The 25,795-nt window shown below is 35.6% G+C and overlaps 5 protein-coding genes and 1 long non-coding RNA gene across 10 annotated transcripts in view; 2 read left to right on the top strand and 4 right to left on the bottom strand.

Annotated features, from left to right (window-relative positions):
- LOC128865875 (DNA ligase 1) overlaps window positions 1–4,998 on the top strand; it is a 39,331-nt gene extending 34,333 nt beyond the window's left edge. For 3 of the 4 annotated variants that reach the window (XM_054106266.1, XM_054106263.1, XM_054106264.1), the window contains 4 exons: window positions 579–748; window positions 820–1,057; window positions 1,113–1,500; window positions 1,574–4,998. In XM_054106266.1, coding sequence (XP_053962241.1) covers window positions 579–748; window positions 820–1,057; window positions 1,113–1,500; window positions 1,574–1,768 — 991 coding nt within the window. In that variant the 3' untranslated portion in view covers window positions 1,769–4,998. The remainder of the gene's footprint in view (window positions 1–578; window positions 749–819; window positions 1,058–1,112; window positions 1,501–1,573) is intronic. The other variant, XM_054106265.1, reaches the window with a different exon arrangement.
- LOC128865876 (uncharacterized) lies at window positions 3,319–11,599 on the bottom strand. Its single transcript, XR_008454905.1, has 3 exons — window positions 10,285–11,599; window positions 9,999–10,190; window positions 3,319–3,407 (listed from the first exon to the last, which is right to left on the bottom strand). It is a non-coding gene; the product is annotated as an uncharacterized LOC128865876 (long non-coding RNA).
- A 445-nt stretch (window positions 11,600–12,044) lies between these two features.
- LOC128866066 (prenylated Rab acceptor protein 1) lies at window positions 12,045–13,451 on the top strand. The gene is made up of 4 exons (XM_054106558.1): window positions 12,045–12,491; window positions 12,561–12,767; window positions 12,836–13,029; window positions 13,085–13,451. The coding sequence occupies exons 1-4, from the start codon at window positions 12,412–12,414 to the stop codon at window positions 13,180–13,182; spliced, it is 579 nt and encodes a 192-aa protein (XP_053962533.1). The 5' UTR covers window positions 12,045–12,411; the 3' UTR covers window positions 13,183–13,451.
- Window positions 13,452–13,755: 304 nt separating this feature from the next.
- LOC128866065 (dolichyl-diphosphooligosaccharide--protein glycosyltransferase subunit 2) lies at window positions 13,756–16,543 on the bottom strand. Its single transcript, XM_054106557.1, has 5 exons — window positions 16,370–16,543; window positions 15,938–16,179; window positions 14,840–15,874; window positions 14,473–14,719; window positions 13,756–14,416 (listed from the first exon to the last, which is right to left on the bottom strand). Exons 1-5 carry the CDS (start codon window positions 16,380–16,382, stop codon window positions 14,019–14,021), a joined length of 1,935 nt encoding a protein of 644 aa, XP_053962532.1. The 5' UTR covers window positions 16,383–16,543; the 3' UTR covers window positions 13,756–14,018.
- Window positions 16,544–19,715: 3,172 nt separating this feature from the next.
- LOC128867539 (zinc carboxypeptidase) lies at window positions 19,716–21,725 on the bottom strand. Of its 2 annotated transcripts, XM_054108845.1 has the most exons (4): window positions 21,454–21,725; window positions 21,264–21,382; window positions 20,853–21,193; window positions 19,716–20,774 (listed from the first exon to the last, which is right to left on the bottom strand). In XM_054108845.1, the coding sequence occupies exons 3-4, from the start codon at window positions 21,189–21,191 to the stop codon at window positions 19,782–19,784; spliced, it is 1,332 nt and encodes a 443-aa protein (XP_053964820.1). In that variant the 5' UTR covers window positions 21,192–21,193; window positions 21,264–21,382; window positions 21,454–21,725; the 3' UTR covers window positions 19,716–19,781. The 2 variants fall into 2 exon arrangements, with proteins under 2 accessions (XP_053964820.1, XP_053964818.1); XM_054108843.1 differs by having other exon boundaries at window positions 20,853–21,382.
- Window positions 21,726–24,758: 3,033 nt separating this feature from the next.
- LOC128868724 (paraneoplastic antigen Ma6E-like) lies at window positions 24,759–25,229 on the bottom strand. Its single transcript, XM_054111150.1, has one exon. The coding sequence runs from the start codon at window positions 25,227–25,229 to the stop codon at window positions 24,759–24,761; it is 471 nt and encodes a 156-aa protein (XP_053967125.1).
- Window positions 25,230–25,795: the final 566 nt, after the last annotated feature.

The raw sequence follows: 25,795 nt of genomic DNA, 5'->3' as shown, positions 1-25,795 counted from the left end.
TGCATATTTCAAGCGGAGAAACTACTGTAATGAGCACATCACCATTCTAAATGACAGTAAATACATCCTCTCGGTTATATCATATTTGAGGTGAAGTCCTCAGTTGTTCTAGAAAGAAAAGAGATATTAAACCTTCCAGCAGTGCGAAATCATATTTAGCTACTCTGAATTCTGGAACGATAGGTTGGTTAAAGAGGACGGTGGGACAATGCAAAATTCCCAAAGAGGAGCGTAAAGGCCCAGAGGGTGTACTTCAGAGTGTATCCTTCTTACAAAACTTCCAAAGAATAAATTCTTTCATTGCAGACTCCGAAATCATCTGCACATTTTCGCTTTTGCAACTCATCCCCCGAGCAGCAATACACGCTTCCAAGAATAGAGAAACAACTTGGATCAGTATAACCAAAGGAAAAGCAAATACATTCGCTCCAACCCAATGTCCCATTAGATTTCATGAAAGCCTTCGGTCTGAAATCTCGCTAACCTTTTTTTTACTAGACTACTTTTTTAATACTAGAACTATAACACATAAAACAAATAGACATTCTTTGTAACTAGTATACTATTCGCTGTCCTAGCATTGACATAAAAAAGCGTAGCACTATCAATGACGATGCCGACCAAAAAGATCAGGATAAAATGAAACGTGAATTAGACCCAACGAAATTAGACAAAATGGATAGAAAATTGCAATCCATCGAGAACTTTATTATCGATGAAACTATTAAATACACAGGAGCGCATGAGGGTAAGCCTGTCACTCGTAGTTTGTATTAAGTCAAAGTAATTCATTTGTTAATATTTTCCGCATCATTATAGGAATCGCAAATATCGATGAAATACGACGCCTGAAGGACCATGTACTCTCTCGATTAGCTACGGCTTATAGTTTGGAGAAAATGCGTCGCGCATTGGAGAAATTGCGACAAACCGTGGAAGCTGAGAATCATTTACTACGTAATGTAATTGAGCCAGATGATCTTAGCGAAAATGAGCTTGACAAGCGTTTATCTGTGAAGAAGGAGCAGGCACCCTTGAATGAATTGGAAAATATTGAGTAAGTTCAGCATAATTTTTAAATACAAAAATAACATCTACCGTATTATTTAAAGTTTATCCACGGACAATGAGAAAACTAATGGTATCCATTCGAACGCCATGATGAGCACCAACTCGGCTGAATCGACCAATAAAATTGCCGAATCGAACGGTAAAGAGGAATTTGAACAAGTAAAAAAACACAAAAAAAAGCGCAATGGATATTTGCGTTATCCAGAATTGCCAAATGAATTCAGGAATGTGGACGAGGATATCGAAACCGGCCGTTATGAGTCATTGAACGACGCATATCTAGGCAATAAGAACTATATTATTGGCTCACATCAATGTCCCTTAATTGAATCGATTATTGAACGTTGCCGTGGTGTAGACCTTCTAAGTGGGGATATAAATCAAGAATTTCTGCCTATTTGTGGTGAACACCAGATTTGTTATTTATGTGTAAGTCAGAAGAAGAACTGCCGAGCGCAAGCAAAAATATTGAATACAAATTTATTAAACATAATTATTGCAGAGCACTTCACAAGTGGCTTGTGACTATCAGTATTTGACTGAGGCTGATTCCATTTGTGGTAACAACAATGATTGCCAAGCAGCAGCACGTTCCATATTAATGATATTGCGTGGAACGCTCAACCCACAACTCGGACCTAGAGAGTGTATGAAGAATTCGTGTCTACACAGTGCCATGCGAGAAATCGGACTATAAATGCAAGAACAATAAATATATTAAACTTATAAACATAAAGAAAGAATTATTATATTTTTATTGGAAACGTGCAGCTCGTGGACAGTGTAAAGGGCAAAACGAAGAGTTTTTCGTTGTATTTATGCTATGAATAATTCTGTTATGTATCTATCTTCCCTATTATATTGTATACTTAAATATAGGTATAAAAATACTTATATAAAAAAAAAATAATATTGAGTGAATTTAAAACTATTAAAACGTAATAGGGCAATTCACAAATAAGTGCAAATGGCCTGGCATCAAGACATTTGTAAATTATTGCGAATACCATTATGCCAAGTTATTTGCATTTAATTGTCAACTGCCCTAGTAAAATTAATATTCTTTTCAAAACATGAAATGTTATAAAAAAATGTGTTTGTGTATATGCATTTCTCAACTTAATTAACAAAAATATGTATATACAGTTACAAAAAGTGTAAGAATGTGAAACACTGTTCTTTTAGAAATATATCAAAATAAGAATAAATTATTGTGTTAAATGTGTAATTTAAACTTATTCAAAAATGTCCTTAAAGGATGAATATACACTTGAATATACATATAAACATCTTACATATATATGAATGTATATGTGTACATTATTACAATAAAGGAAAAAAACGAATATAATAGTGGTTCATATAACCAACGAAATATGTAATTCCACAATAAAATACCAATTCTCTTTTAGAAAGATGAGAGTAGAGAGATTTGAAATGAATACAATAAGATAATACAATAATTTCAAACAAATATCCTGAGATTTCGAAATATGAAAGTTGAAAATCGGTTGATGAGCAAAATGGGAGTTAATATTTTTTTTATCTCAGTTTTAAAAATTATTCTATGTATTGAATTGCTAATAAATTTTCCTAAAATTAAATTGCTAAAATTGGAAACAAAACGCGGAATCTTTTGTATAATAACCTTTGTTGGGTTCTAAACCCAATATTTTTAATGAACGCATCGTAATATTTCCGAGAGAAATATACATCGAGTCCACTGGGCCAGTTTTGGTAGTACTAATATATAAATACATAGTAAATATATTAATACCTAACCAAGGTCACGCGCATAAATACAAACAGCACCCGTCCATCCCTACTAAACTCAATACCCATAGAGGAAGTTCAAAGTTTCTGCTATCTAGGATGCATTATTTCGACCTCTGGCGGCTGTGCTGAAGACATCGAAACCAGAATAAATAAGTCGCAGCAAACATTCGGACAACTGCAAAACATCTAGAGCTCCTCGTTCCTGTCGCGTGGCACTTAATTAAGAATATTTCATTCCAACGTCGCATCCGATTTACTATACGGATGTAGAACATGGATTGCTGCACCACGGCTTATACAACACCTGCGATCTTTTACAAATCGTTGCCTTAGGCGCAGCTAAAGATAAGGTGGTCAGAAACTACATATATCCAACGACAGGCTGTGGGAATTGACTAACCTTGTGCTCATCAAAACAAATATTCTGAAAATAAAATAGAATTGGGTCGGTCATACACTTAGAAAACCTGCACAAGACATTAGGGATCCTCCAGGAGGTGACATCCAGCGCACACTTGAAGAAGACAGCTCGAGAATGAAATAATATTAAGTGAATTAAACTGAAACGAAATAAAAAGAATTTTATTGGATAGGGATAGATTTATTCACTATGGAGCGGAAGTAATAAATTTATACTATCTATGTTACGGCAGCTGCATGAAGTTTTGTATACCACATAGTTTTGTATACCATATACCACATATGTATATCAATATGCATATACAGTACTATCTCGATAATCCGGACACCCTTAATGTTAGGGGTCGTCCGGATTATGGGGGTGCCCGGATTATAGATGATTTTTTTTTTGCAACTAAACGTTGTTTTTTTGAAATGAACATAACGCAATTCAGATATATGTATGTACATAAATAGTTTTATTAAATACAGTACAATCATACTTACATAATAATATGTACATCTGTACATAATCAAACATTTTTTTTATTTAGTATGTACTATTTCAAAAAAATTATTAATTTTGGTCTGCTGCGAGTTCGCCAGCAACATTTTATCTGCAGCAGCAACATTTTATCTGCAGTTTTATCTGCAGTCTTAAAACTAAAATATCCATAGCCGAAGCGTCAATTTGTTCTGCCCATTGTATAGCCTTGGAAAAAATATTTTTTGCTTCACCGCTACTTATAGTATTTACCGCTTCAACTATGGTTCAATCAGAATCAGCTTCTATATTATTATTTTCATAATAATAATGTCCACTCAATTCAGTTTGTCACTGAAGAATAAACACAACGCGTGATTTATGCTGTTGCATTTCGTATACATATATTGTTGTTAAAGTACCGCTACTTTACGAAAAACTCACAAAGCAAACTAAAAATTAAAATACATATGTATGTACATATTGCGAAGCAAATTTGAAAAATGTCCGGATTATAGAGTAAAAAATGTTAAACTGTCCGAATTTAGCAGTTGTCCGGATTATAGATGTGACCGGACTACCGCGTGTCCGGATTATCGAGATAGTACTGTACTCAAATATATGTATGTATGTGTGTATACTTTACTAACAATCATATAACTTACAAAAGTAATATATGTATATATATGTACATTCATATATTAAGAAAAAATATTCGTTTTTATTTTAAAATTTGAAAGAAACAAAATACGTTAATTTGATTTAATTTTAAATAGAAAGAAGTATACATGCATTGCTCTAAACTATGCGGTTATTATTGGATACATTTTACAAAATTCAGCGCTATGGTAAAGACAGTTTCCATGCAAAAGAGTCTTATTTATAAGAAGACGTGTGCGCTTTCGAGTGAGTAATGAAACAATAAAATTTTTTAATGGTATATATTATCATGAAAAGCTATAATAAACATACCAATAAATACTGTACACATTTATGTATATGACATATAACTAATATAATCAAAATGGAATATATAGAATGTGGAACTAAAAATCGGTTGAAGTACACAAAAGTCATAGTCACAAAAAAGGCATACAAACATTGTAAACAAAAATACTTACAATAACAAAAATAAACATTTGATTATTGAATATTTATTACAAAATAATTATCGGATGTTTGTCTATGGATGTATGATTGTACTTACTATTATATTTCACATATTTTAGGAAAAATATAGCAAATAAATAAATCTATACAAATAATAATTAGTCGTTGGGTTGCTTAGGTGAATTCTTAATTAATTCTTAATGGAAGACCTTTGCTACAGGTGCTTATTTTTTAATGTAATGGTGATTCGTCACCTTTTTTAAATAATCACAATAATTGTATTAATTTGATAGCGATAAACATATATTTGCATGCATAATTTCAAGTAGGGTATGATAAATTTACTGCTGCGAAACATAACGTCAGTCGTTTCGCTTTGTGGGATTGCAAGACGCATTCATGCAAGGTGATATAAGTAGAACAGCTGATTTGTTTTTGTTTGTTATTTCTTGCAATTTGGTGGTTTGGTCAAAGTCAAGAATGATATAAACAAGATTGCGCCCATCAGAGCGTACGTGTCGTCACGTTTGCTGAGTTGTGCAGTATTGCCAACCATTTGCTCTTCGCAATAAATTTAGTGCTTTTTTATACCGAAAATGCGAAAATTTTGAAGTTTCGTGTTTGTTTCTTTTTGCGTTTAATTTAAAGCTACCGAATGCTTCAATGCTATCACTAGTAAAATGCTTCATACATATAAAGCTCGTTTTTCGATTGAAGGCATTTCCTCGCCGGCAGAAATGCATCCACTGTTTGCAGAGCGCCTCATCCTTTGGAAATATAATATAAAAAAGCTTATATCACACGCTTTATTGAGGTTCTTACTAGCACAATTTTTCACTGCACATTTCATGTTTTCTTATTTTTCACTTATACGAGTACACTTTCACGAAATATCTTATTTTTGCGTAAATATTTACTAAAACGTTTGTTACCGTTTGTTCTTATTAACGCACATTTCAAATAAGAAACGAATATTCATAAACATCAACAATAACCGCAATCATGGGCAATGTGACCAGATCTCTGAGAAGATTTTAGTGCTAATGAAAATTTTTTTACTCTTATAAAATTTGATAATTTGAAAGTGCAAATTTAATTTTTGGCTCCATTTAAGGTTATGCAAAAATATTATTTGCCCCGCTCCCAACTCTTCTTAAGATTGAAAACCTTTTTACACATTTTAAAAAGCCTTTGAATTTATTGAATGCGAATTAAAACCTTAGAGGTGTAATTGTTTCTTCCGGTCATAAATCTTTAGTGAGACATAGGACATTAAGAGTTGTATTCATTGTAAAAATAAGCCACAAACTACCAGAAAATACTAAAGAAACCATACTGACATTTTTACAAAAAGAGTACCTTATCTAGTTACATAACTTCAAATATAGCAAAAAAGCCGTTCCCTTAAAAAAACCCACATTTTAAAGACAATTTGTCACGCATACAAAGTTCTTTAAGTGATTCAATAAAAATTTGTTGGGTTATTTTCTTTGAATGGGCATTTTAATGCGTTTTTATATCCAAAGCTAGGCAACACTGCAGTAGCGAGAGAGAGATTTGACTGCCGAAAGCAGAAGAACACCAACAACACCTGCACTCGCGGGCAATGCCACCAGATGTTAAAAAAAAGTAAAGCTAAATAAAACTGAGTGAATTATTTAAATAATTATTAAAAAATGCATATTTTACAAAATTATAAACATGACATTTTAATTAGAACAACTAGAAAAATGTCATGAAGAAAGAACTAAAACTCCGAGACACAAAATAATAAAAATAACAAAAAAAAAATCATAAATCAAGTTACGAAAATGGTAATCTGGCCATACTGGAGCTAAAATCACGTAACTAGTTGTCAAATTCGCTGAGCGCAAAGTAACGGGACCACGATGGGCGCCATCTCATTATTCTTTGCATCATGGGTCAAAGTGATATGTTTTTTATTGTTATTTTGTTTGTTTGTTTACATTCTGATCAGGGATACCAGGTTGACGATTTTGTGAGTTTTCTTAATGTATAAAATATTCAATAAACTGCAAAAATTTAATAACTGTGGGAGCACAAAAACAGGACAACAATAAGCTAAAGTGTAGCTTTTTTGGTGCATCTTAGTATATGCTTTTGCGCGCGTTTGACGCACGGTAGTTAATAGGTCTGTCACAATGGATTCGATGCATTGGCAGCACATTTGACTGACGTGACGTGACGTGTAAAACGTACCGTGGTGCCACAGTGAAAGTATTGCCGCATATAAACAGAAAACATATGTTGTGAAATCAAATATTATATTTCGTTGGGTATAAAGAGCGGTTCCAGCGTATGCATTAATGCTTAAGGGGTTATATACCTTGTGGTCCGGTGAAATTAGCGAAAGTTGGGTTTTTTTTAAAGATATGTAGCAATAATTTTATTGCATAAAAGTTTTTATTATTGGATATTACAATGTTTAAAGAAAAAAAAAGGCTTTGTTTGTGTAAAAATATTTAAAAATGGCGGAGTTATGGCGTTTTCCCCCAAGACCCTTTTTTTGGAAGAGGCTTGCGGTGGACGCGATTCAAGTCCACCAAGTCAACTGAAATCAAAAAATCGAAAAGATTTCATTAGTATAGGGTTATATCTTCTTAGTGAACGATCAATATATTAAATATTTTGATTTTTGTGAAAATAGGAACATGTTTTTAAAAAACTCCACTTCTACAGTCCTAAAATTGGCATTAAAAAATTCATATCTGCAAAATAAAAATTTATACATAAAAAGTTGATCGTTCACTAAGAGGCGACATCAATTACGAACAATTTAAAAAAAAAATTATAAAAATCGGTTGAATACTTTTTTTGCAATCACGTCCACCGCAAAAGCATTTTTGGAAAAACACGTTTTTGAGATAATCGCGTTTAAAGTTTCAAGCGCCGCATGAGGCCGTACGCTCAGGACGTGACGACGCACAATTTAAAACGCTGTAACTTTCGATCTATTGCTCAGATCTCTATGAAATTTTTGGAAAATGTTCTCAAGGGATTGTACTTTACGATAAAGAAATAAAATTTATTTTGATTTTTTTGAAAAACACAAGGTATATAACCCCTTAAGGAAGTTGGTAGCACAAGAAGAATGAGACTTTTTTTTAAGTCTAAGGAATTCAAAACATTAAATGTGATATACATATATTATAAAAATAAAAAGTACAATATTTAAAATGGAAGCTATTGAAATAATAAAAATAATAATAATTTTGATGCTTATTGAAGCATAAAAGTGTTTTAATAGAATAAATGGTAGCCGTAGACAGTGGGTGCAACCAAACTTCGAGATAGGAAGACACATTGATTTTTCAGGGTAAATTTCTGATTCACTGAAGAATTAAAAAGAACTATCAGAATGAAAAAAGATGTCGACTTGCTTCTCAACCTGATGAAGGAAAAAACTACCATTCGCCCAGATTGTCAGCTATATATAACAAGGCGTCCTCTATTTAGGTGTTCCTATCGAAGCTTGAGTTTATACGGTACGTATGTGGCACCTTCAACTTAAATACACAGAATCTATTGTGGTGTCCATAACCATTTAGAAAACATTTAGAACTCATACCCTACAAGACACCACTAAACACATTAACACTGTGTTTGTGATGACAACAATGAGCAGTCTATAGCCAGCAGAGAGGGAAACAAATATAATCACAATGGCAGTTTTTCCTGAGGCTAGAGCAAAATAAAGTAGTTTGCTAAGCATTCTTGTAATTATGCATAATGACAATATAGGCAATTATTGATATTCAGCTATCTTACAGGGTATTTGGACACATATTTGGGTGCATGCACAGAGAACATTTAAGAATTGAGAAGCAGGGTGTGCTTCATGTTTTGCTCCAAGTAAAAGTTAAAAAAAAGTAGTAGCAAAAAACTTGGAATTGGCCGGAGCACTACCTACGAAATTATTGTACTTCACATGTACCACAGCTACTACTTTCGCTTCTGTTGCGCTACTCCTACTCCCATAGCTGCTATTTGAGCAAAGGTTGGGTATATTCAGAAACGCATTATAAATGCGCAGTAATTGCAGCGCTGGCAACACTGCCAATGTGACAAGTGATGCAATTGATAGATTTGTTAACGATTTGCAAGAAGATTTGTTGCATTTATGAACGCCTTTTACACTAAAATGGAAGTATTATTGAGTTTAGTTGTTGACGATATATTTGAAGTAAAAAGTGATAGTTTTTTGCTAAATTTAAGAAAAAAAGACGTGTAAAGCTAAAAAGAAGATCACATATAGTAAGATGTTCATTAAAACGAAAAATTCCCAAAAATAAATCTTTGTTTCCTAGTCGCTAATGCTTTTTAATTTATTGTGACTGTAATTCATTACTTTTCCAATTTTCAAAAAAAAAAAAAAAAATCTTTTTTGGAAACAATAGAAAATTTTCGCTGCGCGATTTGCCCGTCTATTTTCAAATCTTTATTCACTTTTTTTATTTCTTCCGCCACCTTATTCCACAAAACACTCTTTTTCCTCCTCCCTGAAGCAAATTCACTTTCCATGCTCAGTCGGACTCTGAGAAGCAACTTTACTTGCGATGTACTTAGATAATCGCTAAAATCAAGAAAAATGTAATAAAATATTGTTTTAATAACGTATATTTAGTATATCTTTGCATTAAAAGCTAAAAAAATTAGTTTTATGCTCACTTTTCATCAGACATCATATTAGCGTAATCAGCGGCAGTATTAAAATTTTTCCTGCAAATAATGCGTGACGTTTGATACAAAAATGGCGTTTTGGAACGCGATGCATTTGCAGTACTGCCATATTTGCATTTCTGAACGCATTGCCAACACTGCAAAAGTACGTTGCGCATTATAATGCGTTTCTGAATATACCCGTTGCTTCTTCTGAATACGCTGTGCCGTAAGAGCCCATGAATAAACGAACAAAAGAAAGGGGAATTACTTGTTTCTGAAGAGGAAGCAGAGAACGTCAATGTATACATATTATACATTAATACATTAACGTTCTCTGGAGGAAGAGTAGGCGAAAGCAGTAGAAACTACGGGTACGTTCGCGATAATGTATAACTGCAGCAATACAGCAACCCTGTTGCTTATTTTGCACTACACTGCTGATACTCAGCATTAAATACATAACAATTACGCTTACCTTTCTTTTTCCATTGCATTTGTGTTAAGCTTGCAGACAAAAATTTTGTGTTGCCGGTTATTGAGGTTATTTGCGCGCGTGATGAGTAAATAGAACGTTTGACTTTTGCGAGTGTTGCCACAGATTCAAGAAGAACGTGATACTTTGCAAAATTTGCAACACTGCTGTTCTGATTGCCATCGCGAACGTACCCTACCAAACATAAGAAATTATACACACTCACAATCTTTCTAGATACGGCATCATCTGCATGAACTGCATTTGGAGGTATTTTAAAAATTCATACTTTCACAGTTTAACCAGCGGCACGGCTGGAATTTAGAACAATGCCGATCTTGGAATTTCTGGCAAACTATAATGTTTTTTTTAATGAAACTTGGTGGAGATGTTAGTGAGGTGTTAAGGAACACTCTTTATAACTTTAAATTAATCGGGAAATAATAATTTTTTAATTATTTACATTCAAAATGCCCTTGGGAACATCAGTATAATTTGCCACATTACACTCTATATTTTTTAACATTTCACTATAAATCACCAAATATACACTCACACGCGTGTTTGTACCGATTTTTATGCTAATATTCTAATTATATCTATTAAAATTAAATTCAAATTCATTTGCCTATGCAATCACATTCCAATTTTAAGCGCGAACAAGAAGAAGATTGGAATTACAACAGTATGGTGTTGCCGGATGCCTGCAAATGAAAACAAAAATTAAGTACTTGAGTTTAGTGTTAATGATGGGAATGGGGGTTATTGTGCCTGCTTACTACATACACGCATATGACGTTTTAATTTTGGGTTCAATGGTTTTAACACGGAAAGGAGTTTTACGCAAAAATACTGTGCATTGCGTAGCCGGAGTTGGACTGATGAGGGTTATTTTTTTGAAGCGCGGCCGAAGGCCGCCCACGCGAAAAGGAGTTCTACCCAAAAATACTGTGGATTGCGTAGCCGGAGTTGGACTGATGAGGGTTATTTTTTTGAAGTGCGGCCGAAGGCCACCCACGCGAAAAGGAGTTCTACGCAAAAATACTGTGGATTGCGTAGCCGGAGTTGGACTGATGAGGGTTATTTTTTTGAAGCGCGGCCGAAGGCCGCCCACGCGAAAAGGAGTTCTACGCAAAAATACTGTGGATTGCGTAGCCGGAGTAGGACTGATGAGGGTTATTTTTATGAAGCGCGGCCGAAGGCCGCCTACGCGATAAAGAGTTCCACGCAAAAATACTGTGTTAATTAATTTAATTTAATTTTAATTACTTTATTATTTTTTGTGATACGCTTAATATCATTGTTTTTAAGTTTAAATGAGTTGTATGTTTTTATTTTCAAATTCATTTCTCAACTTTAAATTACAGCAAAAAATACTGCAGTTTTACAATGAACCTTCCACTGAACATCCCTGCGTGCGAACTTCGTTTTCATTTCAGGTGTATGGCAACACCAACTTTTCGCTAAATTATAGAACTTTAACATTAAATTACTTAAAAACTATAAGCCTCCGGCAGGTTCTGTTTTCAGTTTTAAGATGGGGATACACCCCTCTATCACCCCCTTTTTACCGTTTTTTCCAAAGCGATCGGCATTATACTAAATTCTAGCCAGCGGCACTTCGCTTTCATTAGTTTGTTTAGTTTATACATATATTACAAATCACAATATTACCCAACCATTCACTGAAGTTTTTAAATTTATCCTCCTATTGTTTGTTATGTATTATTCAGGTACTGACGCCACACTTGTCAAAATCGCGAAAATTAAAGTAAATAAAGACACCTGTATTCAATTCGTCTTGAATTATTATTATTATTATTATTATAATAGCTTACATTTTTATTAACGGTTTTCAATTTAATAATATAGAGCACATCCAATAAAAATATCTTTATGCACAATATATTTGCTTTCACGACAAAACATGTTTTTTTTTAAATACCCGGCAATACTTTCATTGTGGCACTACGGTGTGTTTTACACGTCACGTCATTCAAAAGAAATCTATGACACAAATAATCCAATGTGACAGGCGTGTAATCATAGATGACCCTGTAATGCTGTCAAACTTTCGAGGGCTGTGCATAGTTCTCCGTGGATGTTCATTCTTAAAATATAGTAAATAAAATGTCAACATGGAATTTATTTACTTTGATGTAATATAAAAAATCTACATGACGAAGAAATACACGTCATTCCTTAATTTGCTTAGTAGTGCTGCTCAGCTTTCGACGAATATCAGTTAATAGAGGCAAATAATAAACTTCAATTAAAAATAATATAAGAAAACAAATAGGGAGAAAGGTAGCGTCAGCAAAATACTTAAAACAAACACAAATTGCAAACCTGTATATACAGCAGCAATTACGCCGAGACCTATTCTGTACAATCGAATAAATTAAAAGTAATATAAATGGATGAAGTTAAAGTGGATATCAGTGGAGAAATGAATGCTCCAAAAGATCAACAAAGACCTCAGTTTGATTTTAGCAGGTGCGATTCTAAAATTGTGGCTTAAATTAAAACGACAACTAATTTTTATTGTCTTAATCAAATCCTTAGTCTCACAAACTTCCAAAAGATACCAAGCCCATTGGAGATTATACAGCTAACACGTAAATACATACGACCATGGTCTGAGTTTATGAACACAGCTAATTTCAAGACTGCAGCGAGTATGCCACGTTTGACGAGTCGTTTTTTTCGCAACATCACCTACTTCCAAAGCAATTACATTTTCATATTTGTAATATTGATGATATACTGTCTGTAAGTGCTAGATACGAAGAAACTTTTATCACACTTAGTCCTTTATTTTATTTTCAATGAATTTGAAGCATTACCTCACCACTGATTTTGCTGGTTTTGGCGGTAGTGGCGTTCGTAAGTCATAGAATTAGGAAGGCTAAAACACCTGTTAATATTTTTGGACACCAATTATCAACCAATCATCAAATAATAGCTGTCAACATTGCTTCCATGCCGATACTTTTAATTGCAGGAGCGGGCGCGGCACTATTCTGGACACTGGGTTAGTATTCTAAAAAAAAATATGGCTCTAAACTGCAACATTTGTATTTTGATAGGAGCTTCTTGCTTTGTGATCTCATTACATGCCATATTCTACAATATTGATGCAATCGTAACTGAAGAAAATGAGGGATTCCTAGCAGAAGTTGTATGAACGAGCTCGATACTTTACAACATGTAATTGAAATATACGAAATGTACCCACTACATTATTTAAAGATTACAGCCATTATTTTAATTATAGATAATTTTTTAATATTGATCATAAAAAATAACCAAGCTTCCTTTTATAAATGTCGTGTTTTTGTTGTTGTTGCAGCAGCATAAACATTCCCCATATATATACGGGGGATGCTGCTGAAGTGACAGTTCTTGGGCGGATGTAAATCCGGGTCGTTACGGTTGCGTAGAACCGATCATAGTGGGAACGCCACATCCAGTTGTTATTGTTTACGACATTTCTCCTCATATATATTGCTGCAAGAGCTTTAGTTGATTGTATTTCTCTGTACTGAAACTTATCTTCAAAGACAAATAGCAAAAAACAGAAACAAATATATGTATATATGAATATTTAGGAGTGTTGATACGAACTATTGTTGTGACAACGCGTATATTTGCTTAAATTTTTGGTCATAGATTGGAGGGAAATTTAGCCCTTAGAATTTAATTAATTTAACCCTTTAATTGATTAGTTCTTCTAATAATCATAATGTTCTAATAATAGTTCTTTTTTACGATCTTTATTCAAAGTCTTCATACTTTTACAAAAATAAAAAGAAACTTCTTTCTTTTTCCGTTTTCGTTGTGAAGCACTTCGAAATAAGCTAATAATGAAAGTAAGATTTTAAATCATGCTCTACCTCCATTTCTTAAGAATAGTTTCGGAATGAAACTAAACTTACAGTTATTTATTTCTTTTTTTCTTTCTAATTAACTTTTAATGGAGCAGACATTTTTGTTATAGTAATACTCCTACTCAAAGTGTGTTTAAGTGAATGCTGCACTGGTGGTTAAAGTTGACGGTGACTTCATTATACGTTGGGCATGTATACGCCGCAAAAGCCGATTTCCGCATAGGAATGTAAATATTGCTATAGGGATAAGCAAGCGTAGTGTTTGGAACATATTTAAACTCAGCCAAAAAACTCCAAAAAGCGCCAAAATACCACCTAATCCTGCATGAAAGCCAATTGTACTAGGTGACAACGAAAAGTTAGAGACGTTGATTCCCAGTTTGCCCCAGAAAATAAATAGCAACACCAGAGGAGTTAAGCATAAACCGGTGAAAACATCCGAGACAAAACGGGGGGGACGTTTTTCTGGTGGACGGAACATATGCTCTATTTCGGACAGCGTACTACGAATCACCTGCTTCTTTGATATCTCTAAATAATTATTTGACAATGTAAAAAGATAATTTAATACAATTTTTAACATTTACCAGATTCGTGTGCAAATTTCAATTGAACGTTCGCTACGTGCCATTGGAATGAATTTGAAATTGAAGCATCACCAATAATCAAATAGAGTTCGTATTGTCCCGACTTGTAGCCAAATTCGGCCCCATGCGCGCCAACATCCATATCAAACTTATAAGCTTTATTACTGTCTTGTTCAGCGACGAAAATTATTTCCTCATTTGTATCAACATTGGAGAGGCGTACGAAGGCCTGATGAACTGTTATGACCTGCGAAAATGTATTAAATATCACCGTTATAAGAGTAATATAGATATAAAATTTAGGGATCATTGCTATTGTTGTCTGTAAGGTAGCATATACCAGTCTGTCTTCCCAAATTTTAAGTACCTTCGTTGTGCCCTCATCGATGAGTACAGACTTCAGTACGAGTTTTTGAGTGGAATCTGCTTTTAGCGTATCCGGCAGAGTTTGTGGATATATAACATTTTGTTTTTTTACTGACGAGCTCGCATCTGATTCAGCTACACCAAGTTCCAACGAATGCACTTTTACTCGCCCGAGTACCTTGAATTGTAGTGTTTGTGTGTAAGTGTTGTCTGCGTTAATTTCTGCTAAATATATGCCTCGCGTTGGCTTGTAATTCGAAAGCTGAGCCGCGAAAATAGTTTTATCCGATGATTTCGATATCAGCTGCACTTTTTCAGCTAAAACCGTATTATCTTTTTTAAGCAGTATTTTTCCGTATATATTTTGTGGTGCACTTGCTACTGCCTTGCCTAATAAATCGACGACGGCCACATTCAATACTGGATTGTCAGCCTGTAATTGACCATTTCCAATCAATTGAATACAGATCGGTGCAATTTTTCCGGCGCCACCCAATGTTTTCAGGGCCTCAATAAGTACATGTGCGCCCTTTGCTGTTTGTACAGACCTTCTGTTGAGAAAATATGTAGCAAACTTCACAGCTTGCTCCGCATTTATGGGTGCTGGTTTATTGAAAATATTTGATACTCGGAATATGCCATTCACGACTAAAGCGGTAATGCTGAGGCCCCCTTCGAATTGAAGCATCTTTCCATCGACTTCGTCGGCTTGCACAACTGCATCTTCGACACGATCTGCAACAAATGCTGCACCAGTACCTAATTCACTTGCAACATTGAAAGCATATCCAAGGCTAACTATTGAATCATCTTTCTTTAACAAGTCGTGCAGAGTTTTTAAAAGTTTATCAGTACTTTGTTCATCAACCAGAACTCCCAGAAGCTTGTTGGTAGCGACACGGAAATATATTTCCTGGGATGAACTCAGTTCGGACTTTAAAGAACTATACACATTCGCCAATACTGTTTCCGATAACTTATCTTTACAATTCAGATTTTTACCAGAACCAATAAGGTAAAAATCTTTCTCATAAGCCTACAACGAAAAGTGAATATTTGTATAGGAATCTTTAATACATGTAACTAAAAGGTATCTTACATTTAATTTAGATTCCTGATGAAGTGTACGTATTTTCGAACACAATTTCGTCGATTCCTTTGCGTCATTCATTTGTATATTTAGTGTAGAATAGTAAATAGATTGCAGGTCATTCGATGTTAAACCATCGGCAAATACACGTTCCAAACGGTGGAGGTCATTTTGACCTAGGTGCCCCGGCACCGTTCGCGCTCCAAATGTTATCGAACTCCAAGATAACGCTAACGTAGCGTATATTAGTACTATATAAATATATGAAAAAAATAATTTTTATTATTACGAACAATATTGTCTAAGCTACAAAATTTTATTTTTTGCCGGTTTTAACAAACTGAAAGAAGAGGCCTACTTCCTTTCAGCCGGCAATGGTATTCACACGTTGACTACCCTCATACTCTTATTATTTTCCTGATATAAGTTTAAAATGCTTACCCAATTTGTACATTTTATACACAATTTTCTCGATTAACTCAGATATAATAATTATTCTTGTATTATCATTAAACCCTTTTAACACAAATTTAACACCGTCTGGCGGTGATCACCATAGAATTTTGACAGACACGTCAACTAAAGATAGCCCGTCAACGAGGATTCTTGCGAAAGAAATACATGAGTGCGAAAGACCTACTAGTTATTGGTATAATGGACCGATTGTAATAGATTGTAAATAACTCATGTTGCAGAGTTGCAATAAATGGACTTATTTTGTGTTTTTTGCCGATGATACCGTGGCAAGAAAGCGCGAGTATGTGTATAATTTAAGGTGCTTAATTTTCTATTGCTTTCGCTTACTCTTCCTCCAGAAATAGAACGTTAATGTATATATATAAGTATATAATACATATATAAGTTACCTAAACGTTCTCTGCATCCTCTACACAAACAAGTAATTTTCCTTCTTTTGTTTGAATATTCGCAGCGATGACGTCATAGCAAATTTGGAAGCCACAACTTTGTATTCTTTCATTCTTGGAGTGGTTATGTCAGATTATTAATCAGTCAGATCATTAATCCATTTCATTAACATTCTGAGCTTGTTACAGAGTTTCAATTTGGAAAATGAAATTTAGTTTAAGCATTGTTTTTTTCTATTGACAACACTAATTGAAGTACGTTCAAAAATCTTTACAAATGGCTAATGATGCTCCCACTCACCAATGTATCGTAGTCCCCTTTCCGTTACCCGAAGAATACACGAAATTGAGCAAAACTTTAGCCCGTAGAAACCAACTGCTTTCCTTTGGTTACATATTTACACAATACATCGGTTGGTGTGGGTTTTGTGGTATCGACACAATGTTGCCATTGATAATTTTGCATACATAGGTATGTATTTTTACACACAGACGCGTTATCGTTTAAAATTTTTGATTGGTTAATGAGCCAAAGTCGAAAACCACCAAATGCAAACAGTTAATTTATCTATAATTAACATTATTCAACATTGTTTTTAAGTTATTTAAAAAAAAGAGGTTGTCTGTAAAGTCGCTTTACTGACGATAGTTTAATGTGACAACGTCATAAGAAAATACTGATGTAATGGTAGCAATTTTCAAAACAAAATTTTAATTTTATTTGTTTGATAGATATTTTGTATGGATATAGAGGAGGAGATAAATGGAATTGCAATGGAATAGGTCAAGTTACATTTACACAAACGTGAAAAATGACGAAACATTTATCAAATTCATGAAAGATATGTTCAATTTATATTGTGCATCAGACGTTAATAAGTCAACAACACTAAGAGGCAACATCACCGATTTTCAATTCCTACTTTTTCTATCATCGTCCTATTCTCAACAGAGAAATGGTTCATTACCATGCACACAGGAAGAAGGCATATGCAAATACAAGTATGTGAATTTATATACAAATGCGCATATACATACATATATACGCTCACTTAAGTAGGAGAGAGCAAAATGTCGAACGTTGTGCTCTTTGTCGTTCGTTCCGCGCTTTCGCTTGCAGTCCATGCAAGGTAACGACCATGAGCAAGATAACGACGAATGAGCAAGATAACGACGATTGAGCAAGATAACGACGATTGAGCAAGATAACGACGAATGAGCAAGATAACGACCATTGAGCAAGATAACGACGAATGAGCAAGATAACGACACATTTTTTCGTGCGTGCAGCCGGCTAAATCGAATTATAAGACGTTATCACGTCAAAAAATTAAAATTTGTCTAAGATTATTTTGTAAATAATTTCGAAATGTACTGTTTGACAACACTGTGTGGTGAGAGAGCAATCAGAGAGCACAATTATACGGAAACAATCCAAAATCCCACGTTAACGATCTACGATACTACAGAACGGAACGCTGATGAAAGTTCATTTACATGGGTCTTTCATTAACATAAACGTACGCCCGTATCAACTGACACGATGAAACAAAGATCTACGATACTACGGAACAGAACGTTGATGAGAATTCATTGACATGGAGCTTTCATTAGTGAGCATCATAAGAATAATGTGTTTGGACTCATAATAGAGAATTATGAATTATTTATATACACTTAGCCCATAAAGTTGGCGTACACCTTACAAATACTTTTAAATTTATTAGAACATAATACTAATTTATAATGAAAACATACATATGTTAAGAGCCACGCATTGTCTCTTGATGTTCTCCCTACAACACCTACACAATCAGGCATCAATACTCTCTGTTTAGAAGCACAATAAAATGCTCAGAAAGTAGTTTCTCCTTGGATGTTACCGTAGGTATAACCTCGCAGACACTCCCACGCACGTCATGAGGCATATCTTCAAGTACTCTGACGAGATCCAGGATAAAACGCACTTACAACTACTACACTAAACGACATCCATCGAAAGACACTTACCACCTTCCTAAACTGCCGACCTCTCAATGCCGTCATCGGAGTCCAACGAAATGAAAATGATGTTTCACCAACCGCGAGACACGCGTAACTCTGGGCCAATTGCGGCCCTACGTACCCCGACGTACCTAACATACATATGTAGCATATGAAGGCACACCGCACGACACTAACCACCTTTTGACCTTCCCACGACAGTCGGTTCTACGTAACCGGAACGACCTGGATTCATATCCAGCCAAGGACTGTGACTTCAGCAACGATCCCCGTATATGTATGGGAAATGTTTATGCTGCTACAACTACAACACTACCTACTACCAAATTGCACAAACAAAATACATGTAAATTTTATTGTTAATTTAGCGAAGTCACCTTCCATGAATCCGTGTATTATAATTACCATATAACTGGGAAATGCGTTGGTACAATGCATACATAACAGTATACGATGAATGTATAACTGTACATAGTGCAGCGAGCTTGTTATTTGTTTTTTATTAGTTATCTTCCAAAGCCAATAAAAACAAAAAAACGTCAAGCTATATATTTTATAGTCGTTTAACCTTCAAACTTTTCTTATCTCAATTTTACACAATTTTCAAAATGAAGTGCATGCATACATATATCTTTACTATTTGTATTCGAATTATCTTGGGATTTCGTCTCAACGAGAAATCATATACACATATACTTTTAAGCAAACGCTCGTTTTAACCGGTAGATGTCACTGAATGTAAGACGACAGCAAAAAAAAAAATTACGCAACTAGTTCGTGGCAATGAATTAATGATGGATGAGGGTTAATTAGTTACTCACAAAATACTACTTGACTCCAAAGCAATAAAGTATGCAAATATATAAAGTATGCACTGGGGGAAATCCTTTACAGCTAAAAGTATAAATACATATACATATGTGTTTGTGCTTTGCTATATTTTGCTTTATAATTTACAAATGCTCAAATGGTCTTCTAAAAAATTAATTGAAGTAACCCTTCTTTGTGGCTCCTTCTATGATTGTTCTAATGGCAACGAACGCTTCTTGGGCCGTAGGCTCAATCTCATTGGCAGGTAATATAAACATGTCCGAACTATCTGGTGGCCCTCTCAACTCGAAAGTGTATGCAATTGGTATATTCATTTTGCTGTAAGCCCAGTCCATGCTGCCGCCACTTGAGGGATAAATCGTTTCAATTATACTACCGCTAGTATAATTACGACCAGTTAATTCTCGTATACCCCCGACAGCATTACGACCAAACTCTTGTAAATCATCATAGTTGGATACATGTTTTTTAGTGTAGCCATATGGGAACATAATCATTTGTGAATAGGAATGCAATGCTATATATGTTCTAATTTGCTCCTTATCCACGTGTGCCTGAAGGAAATCTGTCAAACGCTTAGTTTCAATTTCACTACCTTCACTTGGACCAGAGTAATCATAACGGCATGGGTCTCCACTAGCACCGGTGGTATTCCAGTGATCCGGATAGTTGCGATTCAAGTCAACACCACGGCATATGCCAAATAATTGCCGATTTTTACGCCACATACGGTCATGTTCGAATGTATATTTATAGCCGTCTGGGTTTACAGAAGGAAATACAATCCAGTTGTAGTTATTTGCTAACGTTTGCACTGCTTCTTCCTTAGAGGTTAGCAGCTCGTTGATAAGGTATGTAGCTACGGCGGGTGCAATCCATTCGCGTGCATGGATGCCACTCTCTATGAAAATAGCTTTGTTGGAAGCGTTTCGTGATAGTTTTAAACCCTTAATGGGGACACCTTGCGTACTGTTGCCCATTTCAATTAAGGACAAATCTTTGGGATATTGATCTACCATATATTCCAACCACGCATAAATAGTTTTCAAATGGAAGAAGTGTCGCCAGTCGAGCGCAGGAGCTGCAGTGTCAGCGGGCAGAACTTCTTTAATATTGCGGTCGATTTTCTCCTGGAAGTTAAATGTCTGAAACGATACAAGTCGAATAAAGTAATTAATTTTTTTTCAGTATATGCGTACACTTATTTATAAAAGAAAACTCACCAATATGCGATGCTTTACCCCGTATGTCTTCAGCAAATCTGCAAAATCAGCCACTTTATGCGCGGCTACCAAAATGGTCAGTTTCTGGCCAATTTCACGCGCATGCCCCATAAAAGTTAAACTATCACTCTGCTGCTCCATTTTTTGGAAAATGTCGACGTGCTGATCTGTATCCAGCTCAACATTGTATACACGGTAGTGATCATACCGAGCCAGATCCTCGTGTACATGCGAGAGTTTATCGGTTCCAAAGTACGCTAGGGATTCCCCAGCTTCTGCTGTAGGAACAGCACATTCCCCGATTTTGTTATCCGGGCTGATACTACCTTCCGCCGACATGTCTGCAATCGTAATGATCAACAATAAAAAGCCGCTTACGACCTGTGGCTTTCGTGACACCGCATTTCTTACCATATGTATTTATATTTTATCTTTTTTATTTTAGGTAAATAGCTACTTTCGTCTGTTTTTATCAGTTGTTTGATGAATTCTTAATTAATGTAGAGGATTAACTTTGCCAGACGAAGACGCTATAATAAAAGCAAAACAAAAGAACTCTGTAAAAATATGTCCCTATTGACTTGTTTTCATAATTATTCACCGTTGTTATAATAACGTAGTCCGTTTCAAAATATAAAATTTTTTTAAGCTTCGCAAAAGTAATTTAATAATTCTGAGCTAAACTCTGATTATTGTATGTACATATATACCCGTGGTCATATAAGTAGAAACGCGATATTTTTACTAGTTTTTCAAATTTCCATTAATTGTTTATAAAAATATTGTTTATCAATACCAAAGGAAAAATTGTATATTAATGGCCCGCGTTTTTGAAAAAAAGTTATAGGAGTGTGGGTAGAGGAGGTATTCCATACTCTAAAAGCAAAAACCACCACCCTTAAGAAAGTTATAGATTTTAAGTTATTTGATTTCCAAGTTCGTAAAACTTACCAACACTTCTCCTAATTTGGTTACTTATTTCAACAAGAAGTACTGCCAGATTTCTGTAAAAGCAAATTATATATACACATATATATATATATATAGATATATATAGATATATCGCACTTGTTACGTTAAATCGTAACAACTCAAAATCTGAACATTTTCAGTAGAGACGAAAAACTGTTTCCGTAAATATTAATAATATAGGTATTACAAGGAAAAAAATATGTAATTGCACGAAAATATCATTAAAAACAATATAACGGTTGTTTCATTCCTCTCTGTTCAGTAGTTGCGCTAAAATAACAAATTTTTGAGTTGTTACTCTTTTCCTTTTCTTTTTGAGTTGTTACGCTTTAACGTAACAAGTGCGATATATAAATATATGGTTTGTATATATAATTTGCTTTTACAGAAATCTGGCAGTACTTCTTGTTGAAATATGTAACACCCCATTTACACACGGAGACATCTGGAATGGAGACACTGGAAATTCTCTTTTCATGTCTCATTCGCGGACACACGGGCAAAATTGTTTTCGGCGACATTTTGACATTTAATACTTTAGCATCGTCTGGTTCGGATGTATTTTAGCACGCGCTTACATGTAAAGCAGAGAGCGTTCGACAACAGTTTCTTAAATATATGAATGAAAAATGCAAACTGGTTAAATAATAAATAATTTGTTGTTTTTTTTTATTGAAATATATTTATAAATTCTTATACTTGAATAAAAAAAATTAAATTAAAAATACTTCATATGTAAATAATGAACTTAAAATTAACTTGAGTATCTAGAAATGCAGGGAAAAATTAGAAATCAACATAAACATGTCCCATAACTATTTTAAATTATACTACTTTACTAGCAAAAATAATTGTGCATTTCCCAAGCAGCGTTCGTATGTTTGTCATCGTTGTTATCTTCCGTTTGCTTGAAAACCAACACATAACTTAGAACTTTCTTCCACGAAAGAAGAAAACGAATGAAGCAACTGTCAAAAATTGCTTTAAGATTGGAAATACGAATAAGAAGCACAAAGCGTGTCGCCAGTACAGGAGACAAATTCCCTTCTCTCTTCCGCGGCCGTCCTTCACCCCCGAACAAAATGTTTCCCTTCCAGAGGAGACATCGTGTAAATGGGCACAAAGGGCACCAAAAATAACTGACGAAAACACTTCGTTTTTTTGTTAATGGAAAAATTTCGCTATTTAAATACTTATAATTGAAAAATTCAAAGTAAACTGAGTTTTTAGAATTCCCCAAAGTCTTTTATATCCTTTTCGGATTCTACTTTTAATTAATCTTGTGTAAATACATACATGTATGCGTTGTAATATTGCAGCGAACCAAGAAACTACGGGAACCCACTGACAATAGCGGGCGAATGAGATATTAATGGTGCTCACACTCACCAACGTAAACGTACACCCGTATCAGTTGACACGATGAAACAACGATCTATGATACTACGGAACGGAATGGTGGAGGGAATTCATTTACACGGGGCCCTCATTAGTTTCATGGTGTGAGTTCGCCTTAGCACCAGATGACGAGACAGAACAAGGCTAGGTAGAAGTGTCCAGAAGATTCGGGTTGCCAAATCTAGAAACTCTTCTTCTTCTTAACTGGCGCGATAACCGTTTACGCGATTTCAGCCGAGTTTAAAAAAGCGCGCCAGTCGTTTCTTTCTCGTGCTAACCGGCGCTAGTTGGACACACCAAGTGAAGCCAACTCCTTCTCCACCTGATCTTTCCAACGCAAAGGAGGCCTTCCTCTTCCTCTGCTACCACTAACTAGTACCGGTACCACAGCAAATACTTTCAGATCCGAAGCGTTTGTACCCATTGGACGGCATGACCCAGCCAGCGTAGCTACTGAATCTTTATTCGCTGCGTTATGTCTATGTCGTCGTAAAGCTCATACAGCTTATTGTTCCATCGCCTGTGATATTCGCAGTTGCCAACGTGCAAAGGTTCAAAAACCTTACGCAGCATCTTTCTCTCAAACACTCCAAGCGTCGCTTCAACGGATGTTATTATCGGCATACGCCAACAATTGTACGCCCTTATAAAATATTGTGCTTGAGCGATTAAGTTCTGCGGCTCGTACGATGTTCTCCAACATTAGGTTAAAGAAGTAACACGACAGCGAGTCACCTTGTCTGAAACCTCGTTTGGTACCAAACCTCTCGGAGAGGTCCTTCCATGGCGAATTTATTACAGGTGACAGCAAACACATATAAGTAAAACCCTACATGTATTTGTTGTTGCGTTTGGTGCAACCATCACGTCAAAATCAGCAAGCAAATGTAAACATACGAATGTAAACATACTGTGGGAACACAGCTGAAAGTGTCGTACGGGAACACACCTATACCTATCCTTTTGGCCACACTGAATTCATTATTCATTATTCAATTTAATTTTAACGTCGTTATGCGTTCTAAGAAAGAGATCATTCGAGAAGCGTTCTTGCAAACGACAAGACATATAAAAACTAGAGTTCCTTTATAAGTTATTAGTTTTATTTTAACTGCCTTGAATTAAACATCACAAATAAAGAGTGTTAATATAAAATAAAAAGCATATGTGGGGGTTTTAGTCCCCCACATAATTGGTGACCCTACGATTTACCAACATGCATTATGGAAAAGGCCACATAATTGGTGACCCCTACGATTTACCAACACGCATCATGGAAAAAGCCACATAATTGGTGACCCCTACGATTTACCAACACGCATCATGGAAAAAGCCACATAATTGGTGACCCCTACGACTTACCAACACGCATCATGGAAAATGCAAAACCAACATCCACGTGCTGTTATCATCGGAGATTCGGCGCACGTGCCAACAAGTGCACGCAGCCTTGTGCCTTCCAGGAAAACGCCAGTCGCCCTCAGTAGACACGGTGGATACTGGTGACAAGACAATTCCTCGTCGATGATTCCTATATCACCGTACAACAGGTACGAAATTGCTCGTCGATACCGGCGCGGATATTTCGGTTACCTCACTTTCAAGCTCATCTGCCGACCCACTCTCATCTGCTGCAGCCGCAGTTTCAAGCTCATCTGCCGCACCTGCAGACCCAAGCTCATCTGCCGCAGCCGCAATCTCAAGCTCATCTGTCGCAGCCGCAGTTTCAAGCCCATCTGCCGCACCTGCAGACCCAAGCTCATCTGCCGCAGCCGCAATCTCAAGCTCATCTGTTGCAGCCGCAGTTTCAAGCTCATCTGCCGCACCCGCAGACCCAAGCTCATCTGTCGCAGCCGCAGTTTCAAGCTCATCTGCCGCAGCCGCAATCTCAAGCTCATCTGTCGCAGCCGCAGTTTCAAGCTCATCTGCCGCCCCCGCAGACTTCAGCTCACCTCCAACAAATTTACAGCCATGCTCAAGCCTTTCCGGAATTGCTGGGTAATTCATCCAACCTCACGGCAGCCAAGCATTCCGTCAAATACTGTAATACCAACCACTGGGCCACCGACGCGTTCTCATCAGATCAGGGAGTTCGCAGCAGCCTTGCGCCAAAACGAGCCTCCCCGTACAACACTAGGTGGAAACCCGCTCCACGGATTAATCATAAGCATTAAACTCAACCTTATTGGTTCCCAGATAAGGCTTTCATTTGGGGGGAGTCGTGTGGGAACACAGCTGAAAGTGTCGTACGGGAACACACCTATACCTATCCTTTTGGCCACACTGAATTCATTATTCATTATTCAATTTAATTTTAACGTCGTTATGCGCTCTAAGAAAGAGATCATTCGAGAAGCGTTCTTGCAAACGACAAGACATATAAAAACTAGAGTTCCTTTATAAGTTATTAGTTTTATTTTAACTGCCTTGAATTAAACATCACAAATAAAGAGTGTTAATATAAAATAAAAAGCATATGTGGGGGTTTTAGTCCCCCACAATACCAATACATACAAACAAAGCATATCATTTTGACATAAGCCATACCTACGGTGAAAAATTCAGCTGGGTGA

Source organism: Anastrepha ludens, chromosome 6 (genome assembly GCF_028408465.1).
Source record: "Anastrepha ludens isolate Willacy chromosome 6, idAnaLude1.1, whole genome shotgun sequence".
NCBI classification, from domain to species: Eukaryota; Metazoa; Arthropoda; class Insecta; order Diptera; family Tephritidae; genus Anastrepha; species Anastrepha ludens.
Note: the sequence above shows the minus strand (reverse complement) of the source record. Positions and strands in the feature narration are given on the sequence as shown.

Bases quoted from the DNA above. Each gene is read 5' to 3' on its own strand.
- LOC128866065 (XM_054106557.1), bottom strand. The intron at 14,720-14,839 runs GTACTTAAAATT...ACATTTTCGCAG, and splicing joins TCGATGAGGGCACAACGAAG to GTCATAACAGTTCATCAGGC. The intron at 14,417-14,472 runs GTAAATGTTAAA...ATAATTATTTAG, and splicing joins GAAATTTGCACACGAATCTG to AGATATCAAAGAAGCAGGTG.
- LOC128868724 (XM_054111150.1), bottom strand. From the start codon at position 25,229: ATGAATTACCCAGCAATTCCGGAAAGGCTTGAGCATGGCTGTAAATTT.
- LOC128867539 (XM_054108843.1), bottom strand. From the start codon at position 21,266: ATGGTAAGAAATGCGGTGTCACGAAAGCCACAGGTCGTAAGCGGCTTT. The intron at 20,775-20,852 runs GTGAGTTTTCTT...GTATCGTTTCAG, and splicing joins GGGTAAAGCATCGCATATTG to ACATTTAACTTCCAGGAGAA.
- LOC128866066 (XM_054106558.1), top strand. From the start codon at position 12,412: ATGGATGAAGTTAAAGTGGATATCAGTGGAGAAATGAATGCTCCAAAA. The intron at 12,492-12,560 runs GTGCGATTCTAA...TCAAATCCTTAG, and splicing joins CCTCAGTTTGATTTTAGCAG to TCTCACAAACTTCCAAAAGA. The intron at 13,030-13,084 runs GTTAGTATTCTA...GTATTTTGATAG, and splicing joins GGCACTATTCTGGACACTGG to GAGCTTCTTGCTTTGTGATC.